This window comes from Cavia porcellus, unplaced genomic scaffold, assembly GCF_034190915.1.
Source record: "Cavia porcellus strain 051 isolate PalLab524CR breed Dunkin Hartley unplaced genomic scaffold, mCavPor4.1 scaffold_4, whole genome shotgun sequence".
Classification (NCBI taxonomy): domain Eukaryota; kingdom Metazoa; phylum Chordata; class Mammalia; order Rodentia; family Caviidae; genus Cavia; species Cavia porcellus.
In genome coordinates, this window is record NW_026947487.1 from 15431085 (window position 1) to 15457526 (window position 26442).

The 26442-nt window shown below is 33.2% G+C and overlaps 1 protein-coding gene across 9 annotated transcripts in view; it reads right to left on the reverse strand.

Moving 5' to 3' along the window:
* The window catches only part of Pcdh9 (protocadherin 9), an 873584-nt gene that overhangs the window by 472162 nt on the left and 374980 nt on the right, over positions 1-26442 (reverse strand). Inside the window, exon 3 of one of the 9 annotated variants that reach the window (XM_063246823.1) lies at positions 12587-16486. The exons of the other annotated variants lie outside the window; for them this stretch is intronic. Within the exon in view, the coding sequence (XP_063102893.1) occupies positions 16397-16486 (90 nt within the window). The 3' untranslated portion in view covers positions 12587-16396. Of the gene's footprint in view, positions 1-12586; positions 16487-26442 lie in introns of those variants that run through there. 9 annotated transcript variants of the gene reach the window in all.

The window sequence follows — 26442 nt, forward strand, 5'->3', positions numbered from 1 at the left end:
AATTAGAAATCTAAGAAAAAAAGTAGTATGAAGGTCTCTACAATTTACCCATCACTCCAAGCAATCCTGTTGGGTCAGGAGGATTCTGATATTTAAGAGACATATTATTGACATTGATAAATCACTATGTCAAACACTCGAGTTAATATACTCTGATCATACTGAGTAAGAGATAATTTGCATAAAAATGTATCTAACTTGTCTACGAGCAACTCATTTCTATTCTGATATCCCAGCCTCAGGCACAGATGGAGCCTGGAGGGATTAAATTAGTATATGCAAAAGAGAGCAACTGGGTTCCATGAAACAGAAGAGTGAAACTATGGAATCTTGCTTCTGTGAGCAGCAACACACCAAAAGGACTAAATTATGATTAGGTCACCACCCATAAAGAATCATTATTTGAGGGAATATTTAAAGAGAAGTTTATTAGGTGTGTTATTTTTCTTTTGGGTTAAATATTACCTTCTTTTTCCCATTTCTACCCCCCATCTATGTTTACTTGTGTCCCATTAGTCAATCTGCAGAGGGCCTAAACAGTGGTAGGTCTCCCGAAGACCATCCAGCAGACAATCAATATAATTCATCCCTACATGCTGATTACCTACAACTGTTTACTTCCCCATTTTCTTACAGGAGCATTGATAAATGGAGTCAGTGATGCTTATGTATATTGATTTTTCATATTCATCAACACTTTTCACTTGTCAATAAAGAAGATGATCTTGACCATGGCCAGACGCTTTTGGTGTAATGGAACCAATACACAAGGCTTTCTGATTCTCAGAATTCTTAAAGTAGTTCCCACTTTAAAAAAAAAAAAAAAAAAAAAACAAAACAAAACAAAAAAAAAACCTGAGTGTCAGACTTGATCATGAGCACCAGAGACTTGCATTAAAGAAACACCCTACTATTTTACTCAAATATTAAAACCAGAAGTTATGAACACACAAATCCCAGTGAATAGTTAACACTCAAATATTTGTTGAATGTATAAATGGATGAAGAAGAAAGCACAAAAGTAAACAGGCATCAAAATAAGTAATTATCATATATAAATATGAACCTGAAATTAAATTTACATATGAATAGGGCTTTGTAAAAATAGTAATGAATAGACTTTACCTATTATTCCAGGATTTAATAAGTGTGGTTGATTTTTGTTACATATGCCATGTTGTCTGACAAATATCCTTCATTGGTTCCTTTTTCTATTTTTGAATTTTTACTCAATTTTTTACTGAATACTAATTTTATTCTTTGTGGAGAACTTATATATGTACAAAATGAATCTTACTTCATTTCTCCATCCCCTTAAAGTGGTAATAAAGACGGCTACTTTATACATCACAAAGGGGTTGGGGATTTAGCTCAGTGGCATAAGAGTCTGCCTTGCAAGCACACGGTCATGAGTTCTATCCCAGTACCAAAAAAAAAAAAAAAAAAAAAAGATCAAAATTTATACAATACAAAATACTGAGATTCAGGTTCAAAATATTCCAGACTGCATAAAAGTGGTGTAAATAAAAATCAAAAGTCAAATTTAAGAAAATAGCAAATGCTATTACTAAAGCACACCCTTAAAATTTCAACAGAAAAAAAAAAAAAGTGGAGAAAATGATGAGCTACCAGAAATGTATAGCTTTGAAAATACAATTACATTGATTTATAAACGTAGCACTAATGTAAAATATACAGGTACCACTAATTGTTAGCTTCTCTACATAGTAGAGAATGGTCATAGTATAAAATGGTCACTGAGGCTATTAGCTTTTGACATATCAATATTTACTATTTTGTGGAAGTTTTTAAGGTACTTTGTAGTTAAAACCATCTTTGGTTATGTATTGATTTTTGATAAGGATGTCGCTGTTTTTCTGTGGTTAGTAGCCACTCATTACGTTATCAAGGTTACCCTCAAACTGGACTCCTGCTGCCTCATCATCCCAAGTGCTGCACTGCAGGTGTGCATCATTGCCCAGATCAGTAATATTTTTTTAAAAGATGTATTAATGAGAAGGCAGTGTGCTCCCCAAAAATGATTTGTTTCAGAAACTATTTAGTAACTATTGCCATAGTAATTGCTAATCATCATTGTGAAAAATTAAGCTCCAACAATTATAGTTTCTTTGTAGCATAATTATTCTTTTTCATTTATAATTTTCCTGAGTAGAAATGCATTAAGCAGTTATGAGTAAATGTTTTAGTCTATGAGAAATTGTGGTATCTAGCACATTATATTGTAAAGTGTTCCTATAAATTCATAACTATGCTTTGTATTAAATGTTTACACTCTTATTTTAAAGTGTTATACTTTCATATAAATACTTATTGAATTAGACAATCATGTAAGCCTTTTAGTTACCCACAACTGGAAAAAGGTTCATTTCATTAATAGAGGAAAAAACATGCTTTTAATTTATCTCTCTGGCTGTGAATACCCAAATGGCCATTATGGAGCTCTGACTAAAATAACCAGCTTCAGACACACTAGTTCTAAACATTAAACTTTTTAAATTAAAAACAAATATTACCCTGGGTTTTCCTCCTAATGGCATAACTCTTTCTAGCACAATGCAATTACTGTGCAGGGCATTATTTCAGGTTTAGAAAAAAAAGTTTATTAAATATCACTACTCATTGTGACAGGTGTTTTGCATACAGCACACATGTTCCACGAAACAGCCCTGTATGCTTGTGACTGCAATTACATCTAACAAACCAGCTAATTAAGGTGTGAGGAATTAAGTAACTTATTCTAATTCACATGAATGTTAGCTCTGGAGAATGAGGTATATACATCAGGGCAACTTGCATACCTTTCCAGCCCACCATGCTCTTGACCTAGATAAAGTAGCAAAGATGCTTATAAAAATAAACTAAAGTTAAATCTACCTTAGATCTATAGGTAATGATCAAGTGGGATATAGAAACAACTGGAACCACAGAATATGTGAATATGCATAAATTTCTGTCTTAGTCATTAACTCAAACACTTACATACACACATAGATGTACAATATTTTTAACATGAGTGTTTCTGTGTTTGTGTAGATGCTGGAAAGAATGGATCCTTCTGTATGTATTTCAAAAGGTGTGATACATTTTCACAAACATGTTCAGTCTTTCTGGTTAGCTAAAAAAAAACATTTTGTCCTAAACAAAACAGGTTTTTCTGAACTTTGGTGTGTTAGTGGTATTGCACATATAAAAATATGATGTTATTTTACTGAATAGTAGAGAACACTCCTTGATTATGTGTTGAGAAAATACCAACTTTTGGAATTCTGTAACTTTTTAATGATGAATGTTGCTTGTTGCGCCTACCTTTTCCTATATTTGGGCTAGGAAAAAGCAGTCTGCAAAAGAAAAATAAGAGTATGAGTTTATTGATAATGTAAAATGTATTTTTTCTCTTTGACACATTGTTGAAAACTTAGCCTAGTTACTAAACCGTTTGTTATGCTCTTAATTGTGTTTTTTATACTACATAAAAGACGTTAAATGAGCACATAAAATAGTTTTTATTTTGACAAGCTATCGTTGTGATATATTTGTTCATTTTAAAGAAAATCACTCCAGTAATTATCTACCAATGCTATTGTTCATGTAAATTGAATTTCATTTTGGGGCAGATAAATGATGAATCCCAAGAATTATTTTCAAATTTCCATATAATGGTCTTACTAGAGATCAAAGTAAGTCTACTCAAATAATTCACTGATACTGAATATCAAATACGTAGAATTTCCTCCACTTGGAAAGGATAGTCTCAGTTTTCTTTCTGTATTAATAACATTTTCTTTCAGAACAAATTTTTGAAATCTGACTGGTTTCATCATATTCTCTTTGTTAAGATCTGAGTTTTACAAATTCAAACATGTAATTATATTCTATTATCTAGCCATGGGCAGATTCACCACGTAGCACACATGACAAATCACGTATTTTAATTAAAATACATGTAAAAACAAGCAGCACCAAAATGTCCTTTTGCAGTTGTAGTACTATATTTAAATGGTGCTTAGATTTTTTTGTTTACTTTCTAAATTCAAAACATTTTGATAATGTTTCTAAAATAAGGGAGACTTACTTCCACTCTAATTTTGAACATTTTGTTTTGTTTTGTTTTTGGTACTGGGAATTGAACTCATCACCTCGTGTCTCCCACGCAGCGCTGTGCCACTGAGATATATACCCAACCCTATTGTTTTTAACAATAAAACTTCTTAATACAACTTCTTAGAGCAAACTGAAAATGACTAGGTAGTCTTTTTAGAATAAAACTTTAAATTGTGCTGAATAAACAGAAAATGATTAAGTATAAAATCGTATTATGTCACAGTATCAGGGAAAGGAACATGAAAAATTTAAGCCATGTAAGATGCACTAGTTAATAACCAATTTTTGCACTTAGATTGGAATTACTAACATATCTGGGGGGGAAAAAAGCAGAAGAGGAACTGATGCTTCCTGTCAGAAAGTGATGATGATTTATTTCACATGAAAATCCAAAACATTTAAAATAAATTTAAAATGGGTGTCAATGGGCACCATCATACATACCCAAAAACCCCTACATATTAGGGTCTATTGAGGGAACAAAGCCTAGATCATCAGTTACTCCATTTGAGCAGAAGAAAGATAAAGTTCTTAGCTGTGAAGTCAGTATTTTAAACAAAGAAAACAAAGCTACTTGATCCACTAGTTTGTCAAACTCCATTGGTAACCAGTCTCAGCAGTGCTCTCCACTTGAGCATTGATTGATTTATTTTTTTCCATCATAAAATTTTCCAATTGCTTCTTCCCAAGGTAACTGTGGGTGAGGAAGAAAAATGTTCGTTTGATTCTTTTCTTACTAAAATGAAGAAACTTGACAAGACCTTAGAAAAAGCATTTGGATTCTGTTACCTATCCATTGTGCTCTCTAGATTGGCTACATATAAGGATTTGTACTATAATAAGATGTGAAGTTTCTTATTGGAAAATAATCCATTAAAGATAAACTTTTCTCATTAGGTGTTCAGGTAATCTTTAGCAATGAATTAATTAGGGGCAATCATCACGTCTTTTACAGTATAGATTCATAATTGATCTTCATTTTAATTCATTAGCATAGATAAACAAATGATTTAGTATAAAAAGAATTATAGTCATTTTAAACAAAAAAATGCTTACCTGTTAGTCTTTATTGAAAGAAAAAATAGTTCAAGGTAAGAAAGTTTTAAGCTAAGTAGGAAAATTATGAGTAATGAACAAATTTCAATATCCACTTGTTCCAGTAAACTATTTTGTAGACATTCAACTTGGAATGCTTATTTGCTTTTCCAATGACAAAAATTTACCCATAATAATAATAATACTACTACAAATAATAATAATTCTAACATAGTAATTTGAATGTACTTTGTTCTACATTAGATATGATTGCAAGATAAAAAGAAGATAGCTTGTTTTTTGTCTTTTTCCTTCTTATCAGTACCGGGATTCGAACTCATGACTGTCTGCTTGCAAGGCAGGCACTTATGCTGCTCAGCTAAATCCCCAGCCCCAAAGATAGCTTTTCAAGTTTTACATTTTACCCTTTAAACTTTTCTGTTGATACCTCAGAGTTTCTGTACTTCATTGAATTCACTGAATAATAATAGATTACTCCTCTGATAGAATTATCATATTCATAACTATGGATATCAAGTTCTAGTTATAGTGTAAATTCAAGTTAAGTTCTGTTTTAAGTTACATGCATCTTGCAAAATTTTTTTTATTCGTAGTGACCTTGAATTCTGTATTATAAAGTTATAAGTTAAAAGTGTATATGTTCATCTTCATTTTTATGTACAACTGAAAGCTGTATCTTGCACTAGATAAATAAATGCAATCATGTTTTCCCATCAGATCTTTCTTAGACCTCTGGATCAGGAAAAAATTAAGGTACTTCACAGGATCAGAAAGTAATAGGCAACAAGAGAAAAACGGAATCACGGAAATACAGTAGCTATGCCTTTTTCAATCTTACAGAGTAATAAGGTTTATATAAACATAAGCTAAACGGACCATTTTATATCCCTCTGAGATTTTTCTGAGAAGCAATACCCACAAGGGTCATACTTCACTTGCAATGGCACAACATATCTTCACCAACTACTTAGTCAGTTTGCTTAGAAAAAGTCAGTATTTTAAATGGCGTCCTTAGGAAAATAAGTCAGAACATTTATTTTCTAAAAGGAAGAAATAAATTTGGCCCAGTAAGTAAACTAGAGCTTTTTAGTAGGTCATTCTACTCTGGCAGTTCAAAAAGTCTGTGTCCAAACCACCAAACTTAAAAATAAAAACTTCTAATTGTTTCTATAAGAAATTTATATGCTTTTTTGAGGATTCTTGTGGTTTGTTCAGTTCCAAGAGTGCCTTAATGCCATAACTGTTTATAATTAGCAATGTGTCTAGAAGACTTAGCTAAGGAACGTGTTAATTTTGCCTGGAGATACTGCTTTCCACTTGCACGTTTACTTTCACAAATTTATTTTACTGAGTTTGTCTATTTGATTTATGTCAACTGACTACTCTTTGTAAAGTCGCAGTCTATGTGAATACTACTTTCTAAAATATTGAAAGTTGTTTCCCTTTCTGTTGTATTTCACGCCTCAAACTGTATAAATATTTCTAACTTGTCAGTATAAATCAGCATGACTCAGTTCAGTGATCCATTGGTTTTTCTTTAAGTATTACTAATTATACAGTGTGATTCACTTTCAACACAAAACCACATCTGCCCACCATACACATCAGTATTAAGATTTTCAATTTATGTATAATGTATGCTATAATTTTTAAATATATTTTTGTGGAATTCAGAACTCAGTTGTTTAGCATGTTCTCACATCTGTCTAAAATTATTAAGGAAATAAGCATTTCCGTTTCAGCTACTTGAAAACTAAAGTAAGTGTTTTTTAAATTAAAAATATTCAGACATTTAAACTTTTAATCACAAAGAATATACTATTTTTAATTTGTGACATGTTTTGAAAGTTATATCTATAAATAAAAGTAGACATTATTCACTGCTACTTCTATACTGAACAGATTCATCTGAGTATGGTTTCCTGGATATTTCAAGTTATTAACTTGTATTTGTCTTTATTATTAACCTAAAAAGGTATGTTATAATCACTATTATTAATTCCAAAAGATATATAGTAAATAAATACAATCAAATTCATTAAATTTTGGATGAATATGTACTGTCATATAAGTTTCATATAGGGAGTGATAATAAATTAGAGTATAAAACCATCTTGTTAATTAAACAGATATTTCACATATCAGTTTTTGTTTTAGAAATTGTAATTCATAATTATATTCAGTAAAATAAATACAAGAATATAATAAAATAGTTAAAATGGGAAATATATTCTGTCATTTTTTATTCTACTTTAAATGTAACATTTATAAAGTTGCATACATTAGAGACTCGGCAAATTTTTTTTATGTTAAATAAATTATCATTTTAGGGCTGGAGATTTAGCTCGGTGGCATAAGCACCTGCCTTGCAAGCAGGCAGTCGTGAGTTCGATCCCTGGTACCAATAAAAAGGAAAAAGACAAAAAATAAATAAATAAATAAAAATAAAAATAAATTATCATTTTACTTTCAATATGTTTTGTTTGTTTACAATATATTTCCTTTATCAGCACAGCCAGTAAATTGAAAACAAAGTATGAGATATTTAAGAAAAAAGTATTTCCCATGTTTATTGGTAAGAACACAGGTATACTCTTCTTTCATTGGATTAATTGCAAAGGTACTAGCCCATCCAAAAACTGTGAAAGACAAAATGGCTTCAGCTTGTTTCATTCTCCTTGGGCTACTGCTGTACAAATCAAAACACTCCTGTTTCCTTTGGAAAATGCATTGTTTTCTTAACCTTCTGGGGAGATTCTTAGTACTGGATGTATATTTTATTGTTTGAACCCTAATTAATGCCAATGTATAGTGTTACATATCTTTTTAAAAAGCATAATACAAGTTTGTTTGGGATTATATTTTACTAAATCAAAACTTCCAAGGATAAAAGTAGTACTGTTTGAACCAAAATCAGCACTATAAAATTCTTATTTCCTTACATATTCAAGGTGCTCCTCCACCTGAACAAAATGATTTGAGAATTTGACTGATAGACAAGCAGCTTGATACAATAAATGGTGCTGCCCCAAAAATCAGGAATTACATGGAATTATAGAAGAAGTTTATTTTAAAAAGGTCATTTTATGTTTTTGCATATTAGCCCAAATTAGTCATTTGATAAATTGTTAATATTTATTTTTAAAAAATAACAAAGATAAAGCATTTTATATATAAAATTACATTCTTTAAAAACTAAAACCCAGAGACATTCTAAATATTTTGTTAAAACTATCTAGAGTATGATGATATTTAACATTTCATTAGCATTTTTAGTATGATAGATAGCTTGGATATTAAGGATCCTATTATACAATTTTTTCAAAGATTACATAAATCACTATCCGAATTTGGATTTACTAAAGGACATGGAATGGGTGAAAAAATGGCAAGAGGTCAGGAGAAAAGGAAAATGACTTTCCATTTAACCACACAAAATTTTAGGATTCCTTAAAATTTGTGAATGATATCTTCTGTGGTGTGGCTTTTTCTTGTAGTTTGTTTCATAGAATAAAAGCTTTTCTTAAAGTTCATTCCATCGAATGTAAATGTAATGTCAAGTACGTGGACTTTGAGTGTAGAAAAATAGACCAGATCTGCAACCTTAAACAATTTATTTAACACGTGTAAATCAGTGTACTTGTCTCTGTAAATGGAACTACATATTAGTTTACTCAATATAAATTCAAGAAATTTCTGACTTCTTGCAAATATTGAAAATCCAAGGAATGTGTTAACCACCAAGATAAAGGCCCCGCCCTCGCGCTCGCAGAGGCACTCGATAAGTAAAATAGGTCGTCAGTTATGCAGGCCACTGCTCAGCTCAGCTCTGAAGCTCCCCAGCATGAAGCTGGAAGACGACTGGGTCACGGCGCTGCTATGCTGGCTCGTGAGTGCATCCGTGACCTCACAGCCCTGACCGCCCGGGAAGGTTGCTGGGCTGCGGGAAGGTTGCTGGGCTGCGGGGCGCCTGGGATGACCGGCTCCCTCCTGGGCTCCTTCCTTCTCTCTTTGCTTCCTGATACCATGAACTGAACTCTTCTTCGTCTGTCATTTTTCTCAGTTACCCTGTTTCTGCTGAACATGGAATGAATGTGCCCAGAATCAACCTGTTCTCCTTTACATTGTGATGTTGGCATTGTGTCTCAAGGGCGTGGGGAGGTTAGGGCAGCCTGGGGGTGAATACAGACAAAATTAGGGGGCGTGAGAAGATTTTTTTTTTAAATCTAGGATCTGCTACCTCTTCAAATAGATGTCTTTTGAGAAGACACCTAAATAATGACAAAAGGCTCATATTTTCAGTACAAGGAGTAAAAACAACAAAATAAAAACAGTTCTGAAACTATAAAAAGCTACATTTGTTCAAGAATGTTTTGGTTTCAGCAGAGAAATCCAAACAGCGCAATGGATTAAAAGAAAAATCCTAAAATATTCAGGTCCTCATCCCTGGGTGTGAACACTGCCTCCTGTGGCAAAAAGAGAGCCTTGCAGATGTGACCAAGGGTGGCGACATGAGGGAGTCACCTTGGATCATGTAGGTGTCACACAGCCCTGCGCACACCTGCCTGTGATGCGGGGTAGCGGGTGCTTGGCTAAGGAGAGGCTGGGAGGGCAGGGAGGAGGGTGCTGCGATGCGGAGGAGGGGGAGGGTGGGGGGAGGAGGGAGAGCAAGGGAGGAGGAGGGAGGAGAAGGGAGAGGAAGGGAGGAGGAGGGAGGAGGTGGGGGGAGGAGAGAGGAAGGGAGGAGGAGGGAGGAGGAGGGGGGAGGGGTGGGAGAGGGAGGAGGGAGGAGGGAGGGAGGGGGGAGGGGAGAGGAGGGAGGAGGGGGAAGAAGGGAGGAGGGGGGAGGGGTGGGAGGGGGGAATAGTGAGGAGGGGGAGGAGGAGGGAGGGGGGAGGAGGGAGGAGGAGGGAGGGAGGGGGAGGAGGGGGGAAGAGTGAGGGGGGAGGGGAGAGGAGGGAGGAGAGGGAAGGAGGGAGGAGAGGGAAGAAGGGAGGAGGGGGGAGGGGTGGGAGGGGGGAATAGTGAGGAGGGGGAGGAGGAGGGAGGGGAGAGGAGGGAGGAGGAGGGGGAGGAGGGGGGAAGAGTGAGGAGGGGAGAGGGCGGAGGAGGGGGAATGGGGAGGGGGGAGGGGGAGCAGGGAGGAGGAGAAGGGAGGAGGAGAAGGGCTCACCAGCCAGGGTTCAAAGCAAGGAAAGGCAAATAAACACGTGATGCAATGACTCATCTTGAAGGCAAGTTTTGTTGACTTTGCTCTGGTTTTGGATTTACAGCCTCTTGAGATATAAGGTAGGTTAGCTTTGCGTCGCGCCAATGCAATGTGTTTGTGGTAATTAGTTAACAGCAATAAGTGTCAACAAACTCACGGCAAAACAGCAGACAGTGGCTTCAGAAAGGCAGTGGGGACTGCGTCACTGAGGCCTGCGGCAAGGTAATAGTAAAAGTAAAGAATATCACAAGTGCCTTGTAAGCATCAGGTATCAGTGCAGAAGTACAGCTGTGGTGGTTGAAGACGGGCAAGTCTGCTGTATGTTCAGGGTGGAGCTGGTGGACATGCTGACAGCTAGGCAGCGTGGAGTGAAGAAAGGAATCAGCAGCAAGCTGCAGCAGCCAGTCCCTGTGCACCACGCCTGAGCACCACCACGGCTGCCTTTACGCTCCCATTGTGCTGTGTGCTCGAAAGGGAGTCGGAATTAATATTTGGTCAACGTTCTGTTTATGCAGTGGAGGTGCCTTAAACCTGAACAAATGAATAAGAACGCACAGATAAGTATTTGGGGACAAGCAGAGCAGGAGCTCCTGACACTCAATTCCCATGGGATACCTGCAGCCATAGCATTACTAACAAGAGATAAGAAGCCTCTCACAAGCACAAAAAGCAAGCTGTTATTCTTTATGTTTTATAAAATAATCCTCTATCCCGTTTCTTTATAGATAAAAATTTTCAAAAGTCCACTTTGAATTTAAATCGATCTAACGTTTTAATTAATATTTGAGGAAATTTCGGGAGGGCAAAATAAAAGACACTACCAAGTTTAAAAAATTAAAATGCTAATAATTTATGTGGATAATGTGATGATAAACAAAGTCACAAGTTAAAAATCAGTAATCTCACACAACAAGTTTAATCAAGAAACAGTGGGACTTCAAAAGTTTGGGATGATAGCTAAGTCAAAATAAGTTTGGAATGGCACTAAGGTAACCACTACCAAGATAAAAACTACTAAAATTCTAATGATGTAACATTTCTAAAAGCAAAACAAAATAGTGAGTTTACTGCGAGTTATCACAAATAGATTCTTACCAATATGTATTTAAAGTCTAAGTGTTAATTGACTTTTCAAAATAAACACTTGGCACCTATAAACAATGCTACATATCATAGATCACCCAAGAATTGGCACTCTTTTTAAAAAGTCTGTGTTACAACAGTTGAACAAAGGTAAATTAATTTGAATGCCCGTAAAACATTGATTTGTCTTAGATAAACATGTTATATTAAGAAAAAATAATGAAACTTCAGGCAGTGAGAAGATATACAATAACAATATTTTTTAAAAAAGACATGTCAACAATTTGTTAAGCACTAAAGGGACTGTGACTGGCCCCTAAATTTTATAGTGGGATCTATGTCAGTAATAATAATTATTGAAGGAGAATCTATATTCCTTTAATATTACATATATATATATATATATTATATATATATTAAAGGCATACTTTTCCCACATACATGTTCAATAATGAAGTTTGTCTCTATTAGGTGTAATAAACAGCCATATAAAGTAATTTAAAATGGAATTATTAAAAGTTATACAAAATAAAAGCCAAAATCTACAGATTATATGCTATAAAATTCTCTATTTTGTTGTTTTTGTTTTTTGTTTGTTTGTTTTGGGTACTAGGGATCAAACTTATGACCTTACGCTTGCTAGGCAGGCACTTAAACCTCTGAGGGAAATCCCCAGCCCAAAATTCTCTTTGTGATGACATTTGGAAAGACAAAAATTTGAACAGAGATCCATGGTTTCCATGGGATGGACTGGGATTGGGGGAGAAGTAAATTACAAATTGGCAGGAGGGAATTTTGAAGATCATGAAAATTTTTTTCATTTTAGTGGTAGTATTCATTTATCAAACACATACTAACTGTTTACTGAAAGGCTGAATTTTGTAGTCTGCAAGTTACACTGTAGCCTGGTTATTAAAAAAAGAAGTAAAATAAAAGTTACCTTTTTGAGAATCTTGAAAAACACTAGATTTTGTTCTATAGTCCTATGTTCTATAATTTATTTTAAAATCATGAATTTTCATCTATTTTTAACTTACCAAATCTTTATTCAGATGTCTTATGTTTGTATTCAACCCTGAGGCTAACGCATCTAAACATTATATAAAAGGAACAGGAAATCATTCCAACTTTTTATTACCTTTTTTTTCAGTTTGTTGATAGGGAAGCAAAACAAACAATAAATTGGCTCAGTCAAGTTCTAAAATTACAAAAACATCAATAAAACCTTAATGTAAATAAAACCAGAAAAATACTTGCAGCTAAAGAAACAAATATACAGCACAGTAACAGCAAAACAAAATAGTAAGTTTACTGTGAGTTATCACAGATAGATTCTTACCAATATGTATACAAAGTCAGTGTATTAATTGACTTTTCAAAGTAAACCAAACATCAAATAAAAGGAGCACTTTGTTTTTTAATGACTAGTAGCATAGATTTAGAATCAAATTTTAGCAATGGAGGTAAGACTCTGTATGTGAGAGGAAATGAACAGTGGCTGATCAGACTGAGCTCACAGCTTCATGATTCCACATAGTCTGACTTGACTTGAAAAATTAGAGGCTGTTGCACTTCTGCAGAAAGAAAGTGGCTGGTTTTTCAGTGGCCAGTAAGTCTCCTTCATTACTGAATGCTTAAAAATGATAAAGTCATGCTAAATTTATTTTTAGATATAAACATCATCTTGGAGTTCGTAAAGTTGTAAATATATTCTAACAAAATGTAATATGAACAATGAACATAATATTAACATATATATTTGTAAGTAATTATGCAGATATTTAAAAGCATTATATTCACATTATGAAAAAAGATCAAGAGATTAGGTAATAAAATATGATCCATTGGGGATATTGTTATCCTAATTATCCATTTTCATACAATAAAATTGCTAGGTTCCTTCTTTGAATTTAAAAAATTATAGTCTTCAACTTTCTCATAACCAATAAATACAGGTCAACTAAAAATACATTAAGTGAACAGTTACACTGATCATTATTTTTCACAATTGCCAAAATATTGGTAGATCTGGAAAGAGAAGATGAGAATGACATAAAAAAAATAGCACGTATATTTTTAAGGATAAACACTACTTACTTTTTGTTAATTTTCAATTTTGTAAATTGTATGTATCACAAATTTGGTGCCTTAAGTGCAGATATCAAAGTAAAAAACTTAATAGAAAATATGTAAAAGAAAAAATCTTCCACCATAAGCAAACAAAGTTCTCTAGTACAAGACAATACAGGAATATGAGAGTTATAATATGGTTGGCTGCAGACATAGTCTATAAGAACCTGAAAAGTATTATGAGTTATGTACACTCAGGTTCCCTCTGGATGAAGGCATTCTACAAAAGGGCACATCAGTTCTTGAGCCACAGTGCCCCTTCTGTTCTTACAGACATGTGGTGCTCCTTAGGTATTTAACCCAAGCAGTGTACTATTATTTCTTCTTTGTGTTTCATGCTTAAAAACTCTTCAAAATGATAAATTAAAAAGTATGAAGCATAGATTTTGGACATCAGTCTTTCCTAAGAATTAAACTGCACTAAACAGGCATTGTTTTCCTTATCTTTTATATTTGGAGGTTTCACAAGGGGATTGCAAAATGAGAGCAAGCTGTGACAAGCATCGTAAGTCTTATCTCCTACTTGTGCGTGTTAGCTGGCTTGAGGAAATGATTCCAGAGACGAGAAGATAGAGGCCATACAAAAACAGAAAGAAGCAAGGCTGAGGAAATTTACACAGCACTGGAGCCTGTTCTTCAGTTAACCTCTATTCGATTTGCATAAACAGAATTTCATTTGAAGTACCAACTGAAACTGAGCCTGAGAAATGAGCCTGCTTATTAAGATGTGTCCAAATCAATTGTTGTCATGATGAGTTGCTGGCTTTCAACTTTGGATTCACAGTGTGAGCCATCATATTAGTATACTGTGAGGGAAATTTTTAATCATGTGTTTTTACCTCAGGATAAGAATATGACCTTAGCCATTTGGGAAAACACTGCCGAAAGGGTCAGATTCCTGGCAAAGAACTAGTATAAAAATTTTGGTGGAATAATAAATCTTAAAAGATCTACATGTTTCTTTATATTTTACTTTATTTTCCAGGACACATAAAGTTATGGGAAAAATATTTCAAGTACATTCCTTGTTCTCTCACAAAGATGTGTGTGCATTTTAGGTCCAGATCAAAATAGAGGAACCCTGTACAATTTTCAGAATTAAAGAGTGATACTTAGGATAGCTAAGATAATTGTGCTACAAATTCTGTAAGTTCATAGAGCAAAGCAGTTAACGTTCATAGGATTGGAACAGTTTTGCACGTTGTGTCTGGTGACCTGAGGAACTCTTGGAGATCACTATGTAAAATATCAACCTTAGTTAAGTTCCTATCACCTTGTTTGGAAAGCCTATATCATCATTGTTTTGGGCTCTTTGCTATTGTCATTTTTGTTTTTTATTTTTCTAGTAATCTGTTTCATTTTGTTTGATTTGTCTTGTTTTTCCCTCTAATGCAGAAAGGATAGGTGTACATGTAGAGTCTTATACATGCCTAGAACTTCTCCTAAACAGTTTATGAGACTTGATTATATTATGGGTGATAAAATGAACACCTACTTTGAAGAAAAACAGAAATTATAATATCCATTGCCAATTCCCTATCATCATGTTGTAAAATCCAGTAATGCTTCTAATCTTTGTTCAGAGTGATTTTAGTCTGTTTTGTATTGTTTAATTTCAACATACATAAAGGTATGGACAGCTATATTGAAGAGAATAAGAGACATTATGGCAGCTATTGTTAATTTTCCTATTGTCTGGTTTTGAAGGACTGCAATGACACCTTCATTACTCTGTTCTGATCAGTTTTATACTATTTTGTTATGTATGAGTTTGTTGTGTGTGAAGATATAGACAACTATTTAGAAGAAAATAAGAGACATCATGGTAGCCACTGTAAATCCCCTGTCGTTTTGCTTTGAAATGTGTCACTTTTACTGTTTTCTTCTGATCTGCTTTGTTCCTTTTTGTTTAGTTTTACCTTTTTTAAAATAAAAAAGAATGATAGTAATTGATTAATTATTGAAAAAGAAGTCAGTGTGATACAATAATAATGCATTAAGGAAAAAAACTAGTGTAAAGGAAGAAAAATTCAAATTCATATATAAAATAATTTTCTTTTAAATTTATAAATAGAAAACTTATTGTTTGATTATTTTCAAAAAATAACTTTTAACAAATGTATGACATATAAAATCATACTCAGGTTTTGTTTTACATACTTAATGATAATCACTGACAGATTAAAATATCCTTGAGTTAAATTAAGTATCTATAAGGCTTTGGAGAAACAAATGTTTTAACTATCTAATATCACTTTTCCCTAAATTTTACCTTTAATAATGATGTTACTAATATTATCATTACTGACATATTTCAGACACATCCAAAATCAAATCTATATATAATGTAAATATGCTGTATAAATATTTTGTATGTATGTATATATTTAAGTGTGTACGCACTATTCAGAAATGAAAGCACTTAATGCTTACACATTTTTCAAATTCTCTATGCAGTTTTCTGTATATGGACTGAATGAATTTTAAGTTATAATGTCTATTTGTGAAAATATATTTCATAAATCATAAGAAAAAAATAAAATATATTTTTTCTGTGCCTGCAATGTTAAATATAGTCGTAAATATCAACTCAGAGATTTTTAATCACTAAAACAAAATGATTACCAAATGTTTCTCCTGTCCTCGTCCTTCTGGATGCTACACCAGTAGCATCACACAAGAAGCTGAACTTACTTCTACTCTCGCATCTTCTTTCCATTCTTCCTGCACTTGTTAATAGAACCAACGTGTCCCAAAGTGCTCTGACCCAGAATCTTAATGTGCTGCTTCTTCACATTATCCGAGAATCCATCCTTGTATCGTTTGGTATCTCAGTCTTCCTTTCTTGTTGTTTGCATTGTCCTTCCACTGAATCATACGTTCTACCTGTAAATTTCCATCCAATCAGTTTTTCGCTTCCAAGCATACCTTGTACATTAATGCCAAGTACATTTACTAAAGGAGAGCTGGGCTGCTCTAACAGACTACTCTGAAGGCTTCACCGATTTCTCAGAGAAATGTTAGCAATGTGCCTGTTGTTCCTCCCTCTTCCTTCCTCTCTTATCTTCCTTCCTTCCTTCCTTCCTTCCTTCCTTCCTTCCTTCCTTCCTTCCTTCCTTCCTTCCTTCCTTCTCCTTTCCTGTTTCTTCTCTCCTTCCTCCTCCCAACCAAAATGAGCTGCTTACATGCTCTGTGTCCCTCCCATGGTCACTATCACATTCTACTTTTTCGTTTATTTCCTGTGTCTTTTCTGTTAGGGCTATAACATTGAAGGTTTACATTCTTTAATATCATTGGTTTCCTTACGATGTCAAGAACATTATTTTGCTTCATTCACATCTAACTTTTACATGCGTGAATGAGTGAGTAGTTAGTGATTTATATATTTTTCCTGTATTTATATCAATAGTTGAGATTTAACTGAATGACTTTACATAAAAAAAGAGATCACAATGGAATGGGCAAGTAATATCAAACAATGTTTTCAGATTAGGACTTTATGAGCATACAGCCATTGACTTTAGGTTAAAGCTACTAGTAAGAAATCATTTTCATTAATTTGTAATTTCAACAAATCCTTTTTGTTGTGTAGGAATTCTGGGTAGCAAATGATCAGTGATAGAAATGACTTATACATGACTTAGGCTATTTGAAAGAAAGGCTAAGAATGAGTTCACAAATACTTACATTTAATGAAATTGATAGCAAAATTTCTTTTCTTACACAATAAAAGAACATATTCAGAGTGAAAATGTTAAACCATTATAAGTCTGTTCCTTTGCAGTAATTTGACTCTCATAACCTTTAAACATTGGAGATCTCTCAACATTTTTTGCCTATTTATTTTCCCAAATCTGATGTTTTTTGTTTTATAGACTTTTAAATCATACATATTGCAAAACTGTACCCCAAACTACATTTCTAAATCAATTATTTATAAATATAGAAGCCCAAATGAAGACAAATCCTATCAAATCCTTAGAACTTTGTTTCATAGGAGCTACAAAAAGTAGCATATATTGTGGTCCTACCTATTGTTGTAAGATTCCAACTTATTACATGGTAGTGAATGTAAGAGTTGACTTCCTGGCTGATCCTTGAACTATTGTACTTTTTGGAAAGCAAAGTCCAAATTCATAACCCTTATTTAAATGCAACTAATATTTAAGTACATGTTTTTAAGAAGTTTCTTGTTCCTTTTAATACTTCAGCAAAAGGCTAATGAATTACATAGAGCTTTGTGCCTCTCTGAAATTGGAAGTCCTGTTTAATAGAATGCCCACTTTTAAATTACATCAGCAGCACTCTGTCAATTGATGCAACAAACATTTGTTTGGTTAACTAATGCTAAAACTTAAAAAATAATAACTTAAATAATTCATCACAGAACCACAGCTCCACAATCTTTACTAAAGTATATTGATGTGTGCAGTGTTAACCAGGCTTGCTCCTGTGGAGAAACTAAATACAAAGTTAGGAATAGTGAGTTCTAAGGACTAACTACCAAACTGACATAGCCACTAAAAACAGTTGCCAGCTAGACCTATTTCCAATGGGAAACAATTTCCTCTGGCAGCTCTTGAAGTCTGTTTTTGTAGGAAATTGCCTCTTGGAGCATATAAAGCTAATTCATGGCTGTTCCCAGAACTCATGCATACCCGGCTGGCGCTCCCCCGTGGAAGAGGCTGCCTTGTTGACATAAGCAAGCTCTGCTCTTGGCAAAGCTCCAGTTGTTTGTATGGAGCCAGTCAGATTAGGTTGAAAGCCTCTAAATCTTCCAAAGTGTCCCCAGGAAGGGAATATAAAATGGTGATGGTGCTATGGCAAGACCGGGGAACACAGCAAAGTCATGACATTTGTATTTGGCCCTGTCATTGTGATTCAATAACACAGAATTTGCTAGTAGATTTAGCAAAGGTCACAACACAAAATGATAAATGACCCACAGTTCTATGTTTTCCTGCTGCATCTGTGTTATATGCTGGGTTAACTTTTCTTTGAGGTTTGCTATGATGCTACAAAATGTGCCCTCCCTCTTAACCATCCAGCCATAAAGACAAATGATATATTTCAAACCACGATGCCTATAAATATTTGAATTCATGAATTTAAAAATAAATGAATCTTTTTTCTACTCACAGAAAATGTTAAGAAGCATCCATGTATTATAAAATTAAAAGAGAAGGCTGCTTTTAGCTTGACTGTCTCCTAATCCATTAAACAATAAAAAAGTTATTTAGTCAAATTGTAAGAAGCAAGATATAAAAATGACATTAGGCATTTGATTCAAGATAAAGGCTCAAAATCAAAAGCATATCAATTTTAAATATAAAAGAACCTGCATTCCTTTTTCCAGATGTGAGAAACACTGAGATTTGAGCTTGAAAGTAATGCTGAGTTTGTTGAAAGATCAGAAACAAAGAAAACAGCTGTGCAAAGAGTAGATAGGAATAAAATTGAGAAAATATTTAATCACATGGGGAAACAGAGTTGAAAGAAACTGTATTTGTTTGAATGTGATATTGCCCATAGTAGTGAAGACTGAAGTCAAAATGAAAAGTCAATTGTGTGATAACCTTCGCCAGTCCTTCATGGCACAACATTTCTTAGGGGGAAAAAAGGGAAAAAAACAGTCTGACTTGAGGTCTTCTCAATCGTTCAGAATAGATCTGATGACTGGAATATATCATAAATATTTTTGTTATGTAAATTTTACAACTTTCTTTTACCACTTCATTCATAGTTAATTATTTTCATCTATATTTTATGAAACTTTGCATATGCCTCCTTCAGTGTTAGAGCGACGCCTCCTCTTGTCATCCTATCAAATTTCCTGATCTTCCTGACTCTCATAGAAAATAAATTCATTTTATGGACATCTACACCAGCTTTTATCTTAGTAAATAGTTTTTACGAATTTATCTATCTGTACCTAAAGAAAACGAGCCAGGTGAGATGGAGACACAGTTCTCATCCTATTTTGTATACTTTTTTTCCTCATTAGTGTCTAAAAGAGTTTCAAATTCTTCATGGATTTTGGGTAAATGTTTTGGAATAAATCTATCCTTAATTAACAACTTTTTTAGCTTTTGAATTTCCTCTTGCTATAACTGACAGATAAAAGGAAAGTTTTGGATTAGGTTACTTTGGCTTGATTTCTAGATCCTGTATGGACTAGCTGAGATATCCGGGAAAAGTCATTTCTCTGAGACTCAGTACTTTGTTTCTTAAAAGTCTGCTCATTCGGCATAAGCACCTGTCGTGCAAGCAGGTGGTTGTGAGTTCGATCCCTGGTACCAGAAAAAAGAAAAAGACAAAAAAAAAAAAAAAAAAAAAAAAAAAGTCTGCTCATTCAGTTAGCCAAAGGTGCAAAACTATTCATGCAGAATAAGTGCTTATGAAAATATCTAGCACATAATCCTAGTCAAATATGCTCTAAAAATCAGTATCCTCATGATCCATTGCCATTATCAATGAATGAGACTCCCTGTGTAGAATCTGTGTGAAAATTTCTGTGGCAAATGAACTTGTGCCTGCAATTGCTAGTTCATAGAATATGCCAGAATTATGAAAGTCAATGTGTCTCAGCTAGTATGTTTAAGGTCTTGCTAGCTGACAATTTTTGTTTTTAATTATTCTAATTTAATTCCAAAATCTTTCAAAAATGAATTATTTTAATTTTCTCTGCAATTTTTTTCCAAAGGGAAAGAATCACTTGTAAAGGAAAATACACATTACATTCAAACAAAATTGATGTCAAAATTTTCAGCAGAAATAAAGGAGGGCAGAAGCCACATAGGGCGAATTCCTGACCAAAGATTTTCTTTTCCCAATGTTTCTGACATTAGAGTAAAATTACAAGTATAAGAATGAATTACTCTGTCATGAAATAATACCACCAATCAATACAGAGGTGGAGGCACACACAGATAAACAGGCACTTATTGGTATTCACATTAAAACACTCCAACATGTAATGACTGTATAATGGACTTGTATACATCGTATTTATATAAATAAGAAACTGATAATCCAGCTGAATCTTTGAGCTGGACATTGCTCTGTATATTTGACACTTCTATGCCATTTAATTCTTTAAGAATTTTATGAGAGGTGTTATTATAAATCTCATTAAAATTGAGGCTACAGACACAAAGAGGTGAAATAGTTGATCAGCCTCCCATAGGAAGGAAATGATTGAAATAATAAGTCTTTATGCATTTCCGTCTCCAGCTTCATTTTCTTGTTACAATGGTGAGTTGTTTTCCACCACGGTAGTGAGCAGGACAGTAAAATGGGAATAAAGAGCATAGCAGCCACTTGAATGAATGAAGTCCATCAAAATGGCACTGATAATCTGAAGTCTTTTTAGAGTATAAAAGAATGTTTCTTAAAAAGAAAAAAAAAACATAAAAACAAAGATCCAAAATTTCAAAACAAGACAGTAGGAGATTTCAAAATAATGATGAAAACATTTTTTTAATTTTTCTCTTCAAAGTATTTGTTCATATTACAAGATACAAGCATGAAAAAATTAATCAGACAGTATAGGCTCAAACCTTTTTTTTATTGAACTAAATAGAAATTATTAGTCTATCTTAACCTCTCTCTCTCTCTCTCTCTCTCTCTCTATACATACATATATATATATATATATATATATATATATATATATGTATCCTTTTCCTTTCTTCTTTTCTCTGTTATCTCATTCCAGTTTCTTTTTCCTTTTGAGAAGCTTTTTCACATTTTAAAATATCTATTTTAAATTTTGAATCTTATCTATTTTTTAAGTTTCTTACACTGGGATGACAATATGATGTTTACACACGTGGATCTGATTTATTTCACAGGAGTATGGTCTCAAATTGCATCCATTTACCTATAAAAGCTTCAAGCTTTTCTTTCTTTATAGCTGAGTAGTATTCAACAATATGCTGTACACAAGAAACACATTTAACTCCCCAAAACCCCACAGACTAAAAGTCAAAGAATGGAAAACAGTCTTCCGTGCAACAGGAACCCAGGGGGAAAAAAAGCAGGGGCAGATATTCTGTTTGCAGACAATGTGAACTTCAAAAAGGATCAAAAGAGATAAAGTCTCTGCATACTTGTTAGGGGAAAACTTCAAAAGGAAAAGATAACAATCATAAATATGCATGCACCAAATACAGGAGCACCCTGCTATATAAGACAAATATAAACAGATATGAAAAATCAAATAAGCAACAGCACAATTGTAATTTATATCTAATAAATATTTACATAACACTTCAGGTTTGCTAGGTGCTTTTTTAAAAGTTTCAAAGTATTAACTTGTTTATGCCTTACTAATGAAAGTGCCAAAGATGGGTTCATTCTACAAAGAGGGAAATGAGGAACAGAAAGATAAATGCCATGTCCAAAAGAGGCAAGAATGCATAATGGACCCAGAGAGGACTAATTCAAAATTCGCTGTTCAGAACCACTGATTACTGCACCATCTTTAAAATGTGTTTGTCTTGACATCTTTGCATTGAAAAGCCTGATTCCTCTTCCTTTCCTTTATACTCTTACTGACATAGTCCTCATTTTTTACAAGTAATAGGAAAGATAAACAGCAAAACTGGACAGTGAACAGAAATGGTTGCTCTTATCCTTTCTAGAATCCTTTACAAATCGTCCTGTTGCCATCCATATGCTCACTTGATTGTCTCTGTGAACAGCAGTATTCTAAGTCACCTGTGTGTAGCAATGACGTTTTCAAATTTTTTGCCAAATATCTTTCAAAAAGATTAAAACAAGCCTTGCAAAACCTTGCTACCCAATATGATTGCCACATATATAACTTTGGGAATTGATTTGAAGAGCTGCTTTCCCATTTTAAGCAAAGAGTGCAAGAAAATGCAATTAGTGTTAGGAAGATGGTATAAATGAAACTGAATACAAAGTGTTGATGAAATGTAAATAGGAATATTAATTGCTAAAATTAGAGCATAAACATTTTATAATGAAACTAACGCACTATGCCAAATTTTCCAAGTTTTTACTCATTTCTATGACCAAGCTTTCTAAATATATATGTAAATAATATATATAAAATATTAAATTTCATAGTTTTTTCTCATCTTTATGTTTTCTATAAACTTTAGTATTGTCTAATTGAAATGTCACTTATTTTTTTTTTCATATTCTTCTTTTGTTTAAACAACATTGATTAGAAATGCCTTCTAAGCCATACTGGACACTTTTAAAGTTTGAAGTATTTTATTGTAATCTTGAAAATATTCATATTTTTAAAAAATCTTTACAGTTTGTGCAGGTTTAAAAAATATGTTCTGAATTTACTTTAAATAAAATAAGCATTTTGTACATATTCATATACACATTAAGAGTAATGTAAAAGATAACCAGATTTTCAAGAGGAAACTTACTTTGATATTAATAACTAAAATGTGCTTGATATATTTTACAATCTTTTGTTCTACCTCATTAAAATTAAACCAATATTAACACAATTCTTCATACTAGCATGAAGAACTACAGTACATAAAACTCATATTGATGTTTGTATTTTAATATTACACGTGAAATAGAATGTGTTTGTAACCATGTATTATTACAAACAGCTAAATATAAATGCTATGTTTCTATTTTTTTTCTCAGTGAGGAAAATATAATGTATGAGAATTATTTATATCAATTCACTCTTCTGTTCTGCTTATAATGTATGATGTGCTAATCTCTGGTAACAGACTTTATTCAAACAAAGAAATGCTCACATTTAAAATGATGGCACTTATTTGAATAATTCAGAACAAAAAGTCATAGCAAATGCATTTTGAAGTAGTACAAAAAATCCCTCAAATTATTATCCAAACTGTATTTTTGTAAACTGAAAAATACAATAATGAAAATTTTAATGATTTTTCTAATGTATTTTATACAAACATTTTGAAGAGCATTACAAACTTTAAAATAATATTATGAATTTAAATATTTATGTTAAAAATGCTGTCTCATAAAAATTACGTCATATATTTAAATATGTGTAACATTTATATGCAACAATCATTTTTTGTTTTTGTTCAATTTATTCCTCTCTCTACCTCTCATTCTCTCTGTCTCTCTCTGTCTCTCTCTGTCTCTGTCTCTCTCTGTCTGTCTCTCTCTCTGTCTCTGTCTCTGTCTCTCTCTCTCTCTCTCTCTCTCTCTCTCTCTCTCATATCAAGTATCAAGAGGTGAACTCAGGACCTCTTACTTGCCAGGCAGGCACTATGCTACTGAGCCATATTTCTGGCCCAAGATTCCTTTCTTTCTTGAAATTCTTATTTCTAAAAAATTACTAACCTATATCTCGATATAGCAACAAAATTTCCTATATATTAGGCCCTAAATTTCTTTTTAAGCACTCAAATGTTTAACCACCCAAATTTATATTCTGGTTCTCTATCATCTTTTCTTCCTTACTATTGTTAAAATAGGTCCAGTTAGCCATGGTACAGCTACTTAGAACCTTTCCTTCTGTTCTTTTCTCTCACATTTCATAGGACATGACAGAAAGCCATGCCAGTCATACCTCTGAAACGTCTTACCATGAAATGGTGTTACCTGTGTCCTTTATCTGTGACTTGGGTATCCTGTTTCTCCATTCTCACTGATATATCATCAATATTTTTTCTCAAAAGTATGTCTCTCATATAATCAGACACTTAGCCCTCTGCCTCAGCTAATTATACTTCCGTATCTTCAGTAATGTTCAAAGCTTTGACTTACATCCTCATTCTTGTACTAGCGCAGTTCTAAACACTTGCAATTATTCTTCTCTTACTCTAGATCAGACATTTCAAAAATAGGCTGGAATTCTAATAAAACTTGAAAAAAGCACAGGGAATTATGCCGTTTTCACTCAAGACACTTCCTGATTCATAGAAACCAATTTTTTTTTCCATATTTTACCTTTGAGTCATGCTTTCTCAAATAGTTGCCCAAAGTCTTAGTATCAAGTGTAATTTGTCATTTTACACCATACTGGAAAGGTGCTGGTGATATCATGATGTGGTGAGTTATCTGGTTTCTGCCCTGCTTGGTTCATACTGTCTCTTTCTTCACTCAGCAAACCACTAAGACCCCCCAAACCCATACAAAAATCTATTAACAATATTAGCAAATATTTAGCACAATAATTTGTTTACAACATATATCCTATATGAAATTCAGTTACTCAAACACTTTTATGACATTATAAATATTCCTATTTGAAGCAAAGTGTATGACTTGAATGTACATGTAATTTTTCTGATTTAGAGTTTCATTTTACATTTGTAAATATTCAAAAAATTTAAAAATATGGTTACTTCAAAAATTAAATAATTCCTAATTTACTTTTGGAGATAGTATGCTTATGCAAAGTGAAATGTTGGAATAAAACTGATAGCCAACTTTGACAAAAGTATGCAGAGAAATCTCTTTTTTGTGTTAACTACTCTACCCTATTCTGTGTAGTCTTTACTACACAGGTGAAGTCATATAATAATCCTAAAGAAGAAGCATTTTTTAGTGTTAACTTATGCAGCAAAATGTACTTGTAAAAAGGAGAAAACCCTAAAATTTAAAGAAGAAATTAGTGATATAGGAATAGATTTGATTGCACTCTAGTAACGCAGTTTTTCCATATGCTACTTTGAGTGTTTCTATTGTACATCTGTTGCATGGCAAACATAAAATGGTTGGGTTCACTATCAATTACAGGCTGGAACAAGTAAGATTTCAATTACAACAGGAGAGCAAAACAGCTGGGAAATCCCCGAGGGGCGGTGCAGGAACCAAAAGGGTGAAGCAGGCATCATAATGGTACATTGCATACTACTAATTAGGGAGAAATGAAGTCAAGTTAAAAGAAAATATACCCCCTAGATACTCTGCCTTGTAGAGACCACTTGGGTACTGAAAACAGTACCTTTGTGGCTTGTCTCATTCTGGATTCTCATGTAATTGTTGCTTCATGAGCTTAAGAAAGCTCTGGCATAAAGTGTCTTAATTTTTTAAGATAATTTATTTTTCTAAAAACGGAACATGATTAAATTTAAGTAATAAAATCATATCCAAATATTTTTAAAGGCCCAATATCTTTAGAAGGTTTCAAAGTAAAAGCAGAACAAAATTACGGTAATGAATTCTTCAATAGCCTGCAGCTCCCTAAATAAGGAATGCATAAATATAGGAACATATAAAAGTCTTCTTGACAAACATCTTACACTTGGGGAAAAAAATCAAGGATCTTATGCTATGTATGCTGCATGACAATTAAGAGCCTTCCTCAATATGCCTGTTTTTCATATGTTTAATTAAGTGAACTCTAAGTAGTGCAAATTAAAACAGCATAATGTGCTATTGAAAGTAAATTATTTTTCTCTAACATAGGATCTAGAAACAGACCAAAGAATTAGCCATAGGTTAAAAAATGTCTGAGCTATTTAAATAGCACATATTCTGTATTGTTTTCATAATCAGTACTTCACAATATAAACAATAATAATAACTATATTGTAGCTAACATATCTAATCTATGAGGCCAGTTTGCTTTCTTTTGAAACACATATATTTAGTTTAAGGAAATAATAACCAAAACTTAGTATTTTAACAAAAATGAATGAAAACACTCCAGTGTTTATACCTCACGGAATCCTACCTACGTGGGGTTGAACATAGAACTGAAATTTTATCTGAAGTCTTCTAAAAAAATATCTCTTTATTGATTTATTTGTCTTTTTAGTAACGTACATTGGAAGATAAATTGTTTCACTAAATTTAAGCAGAATATTGATTAAGACTCAGTAGAAACTATGGAAAATGTGAAGAGA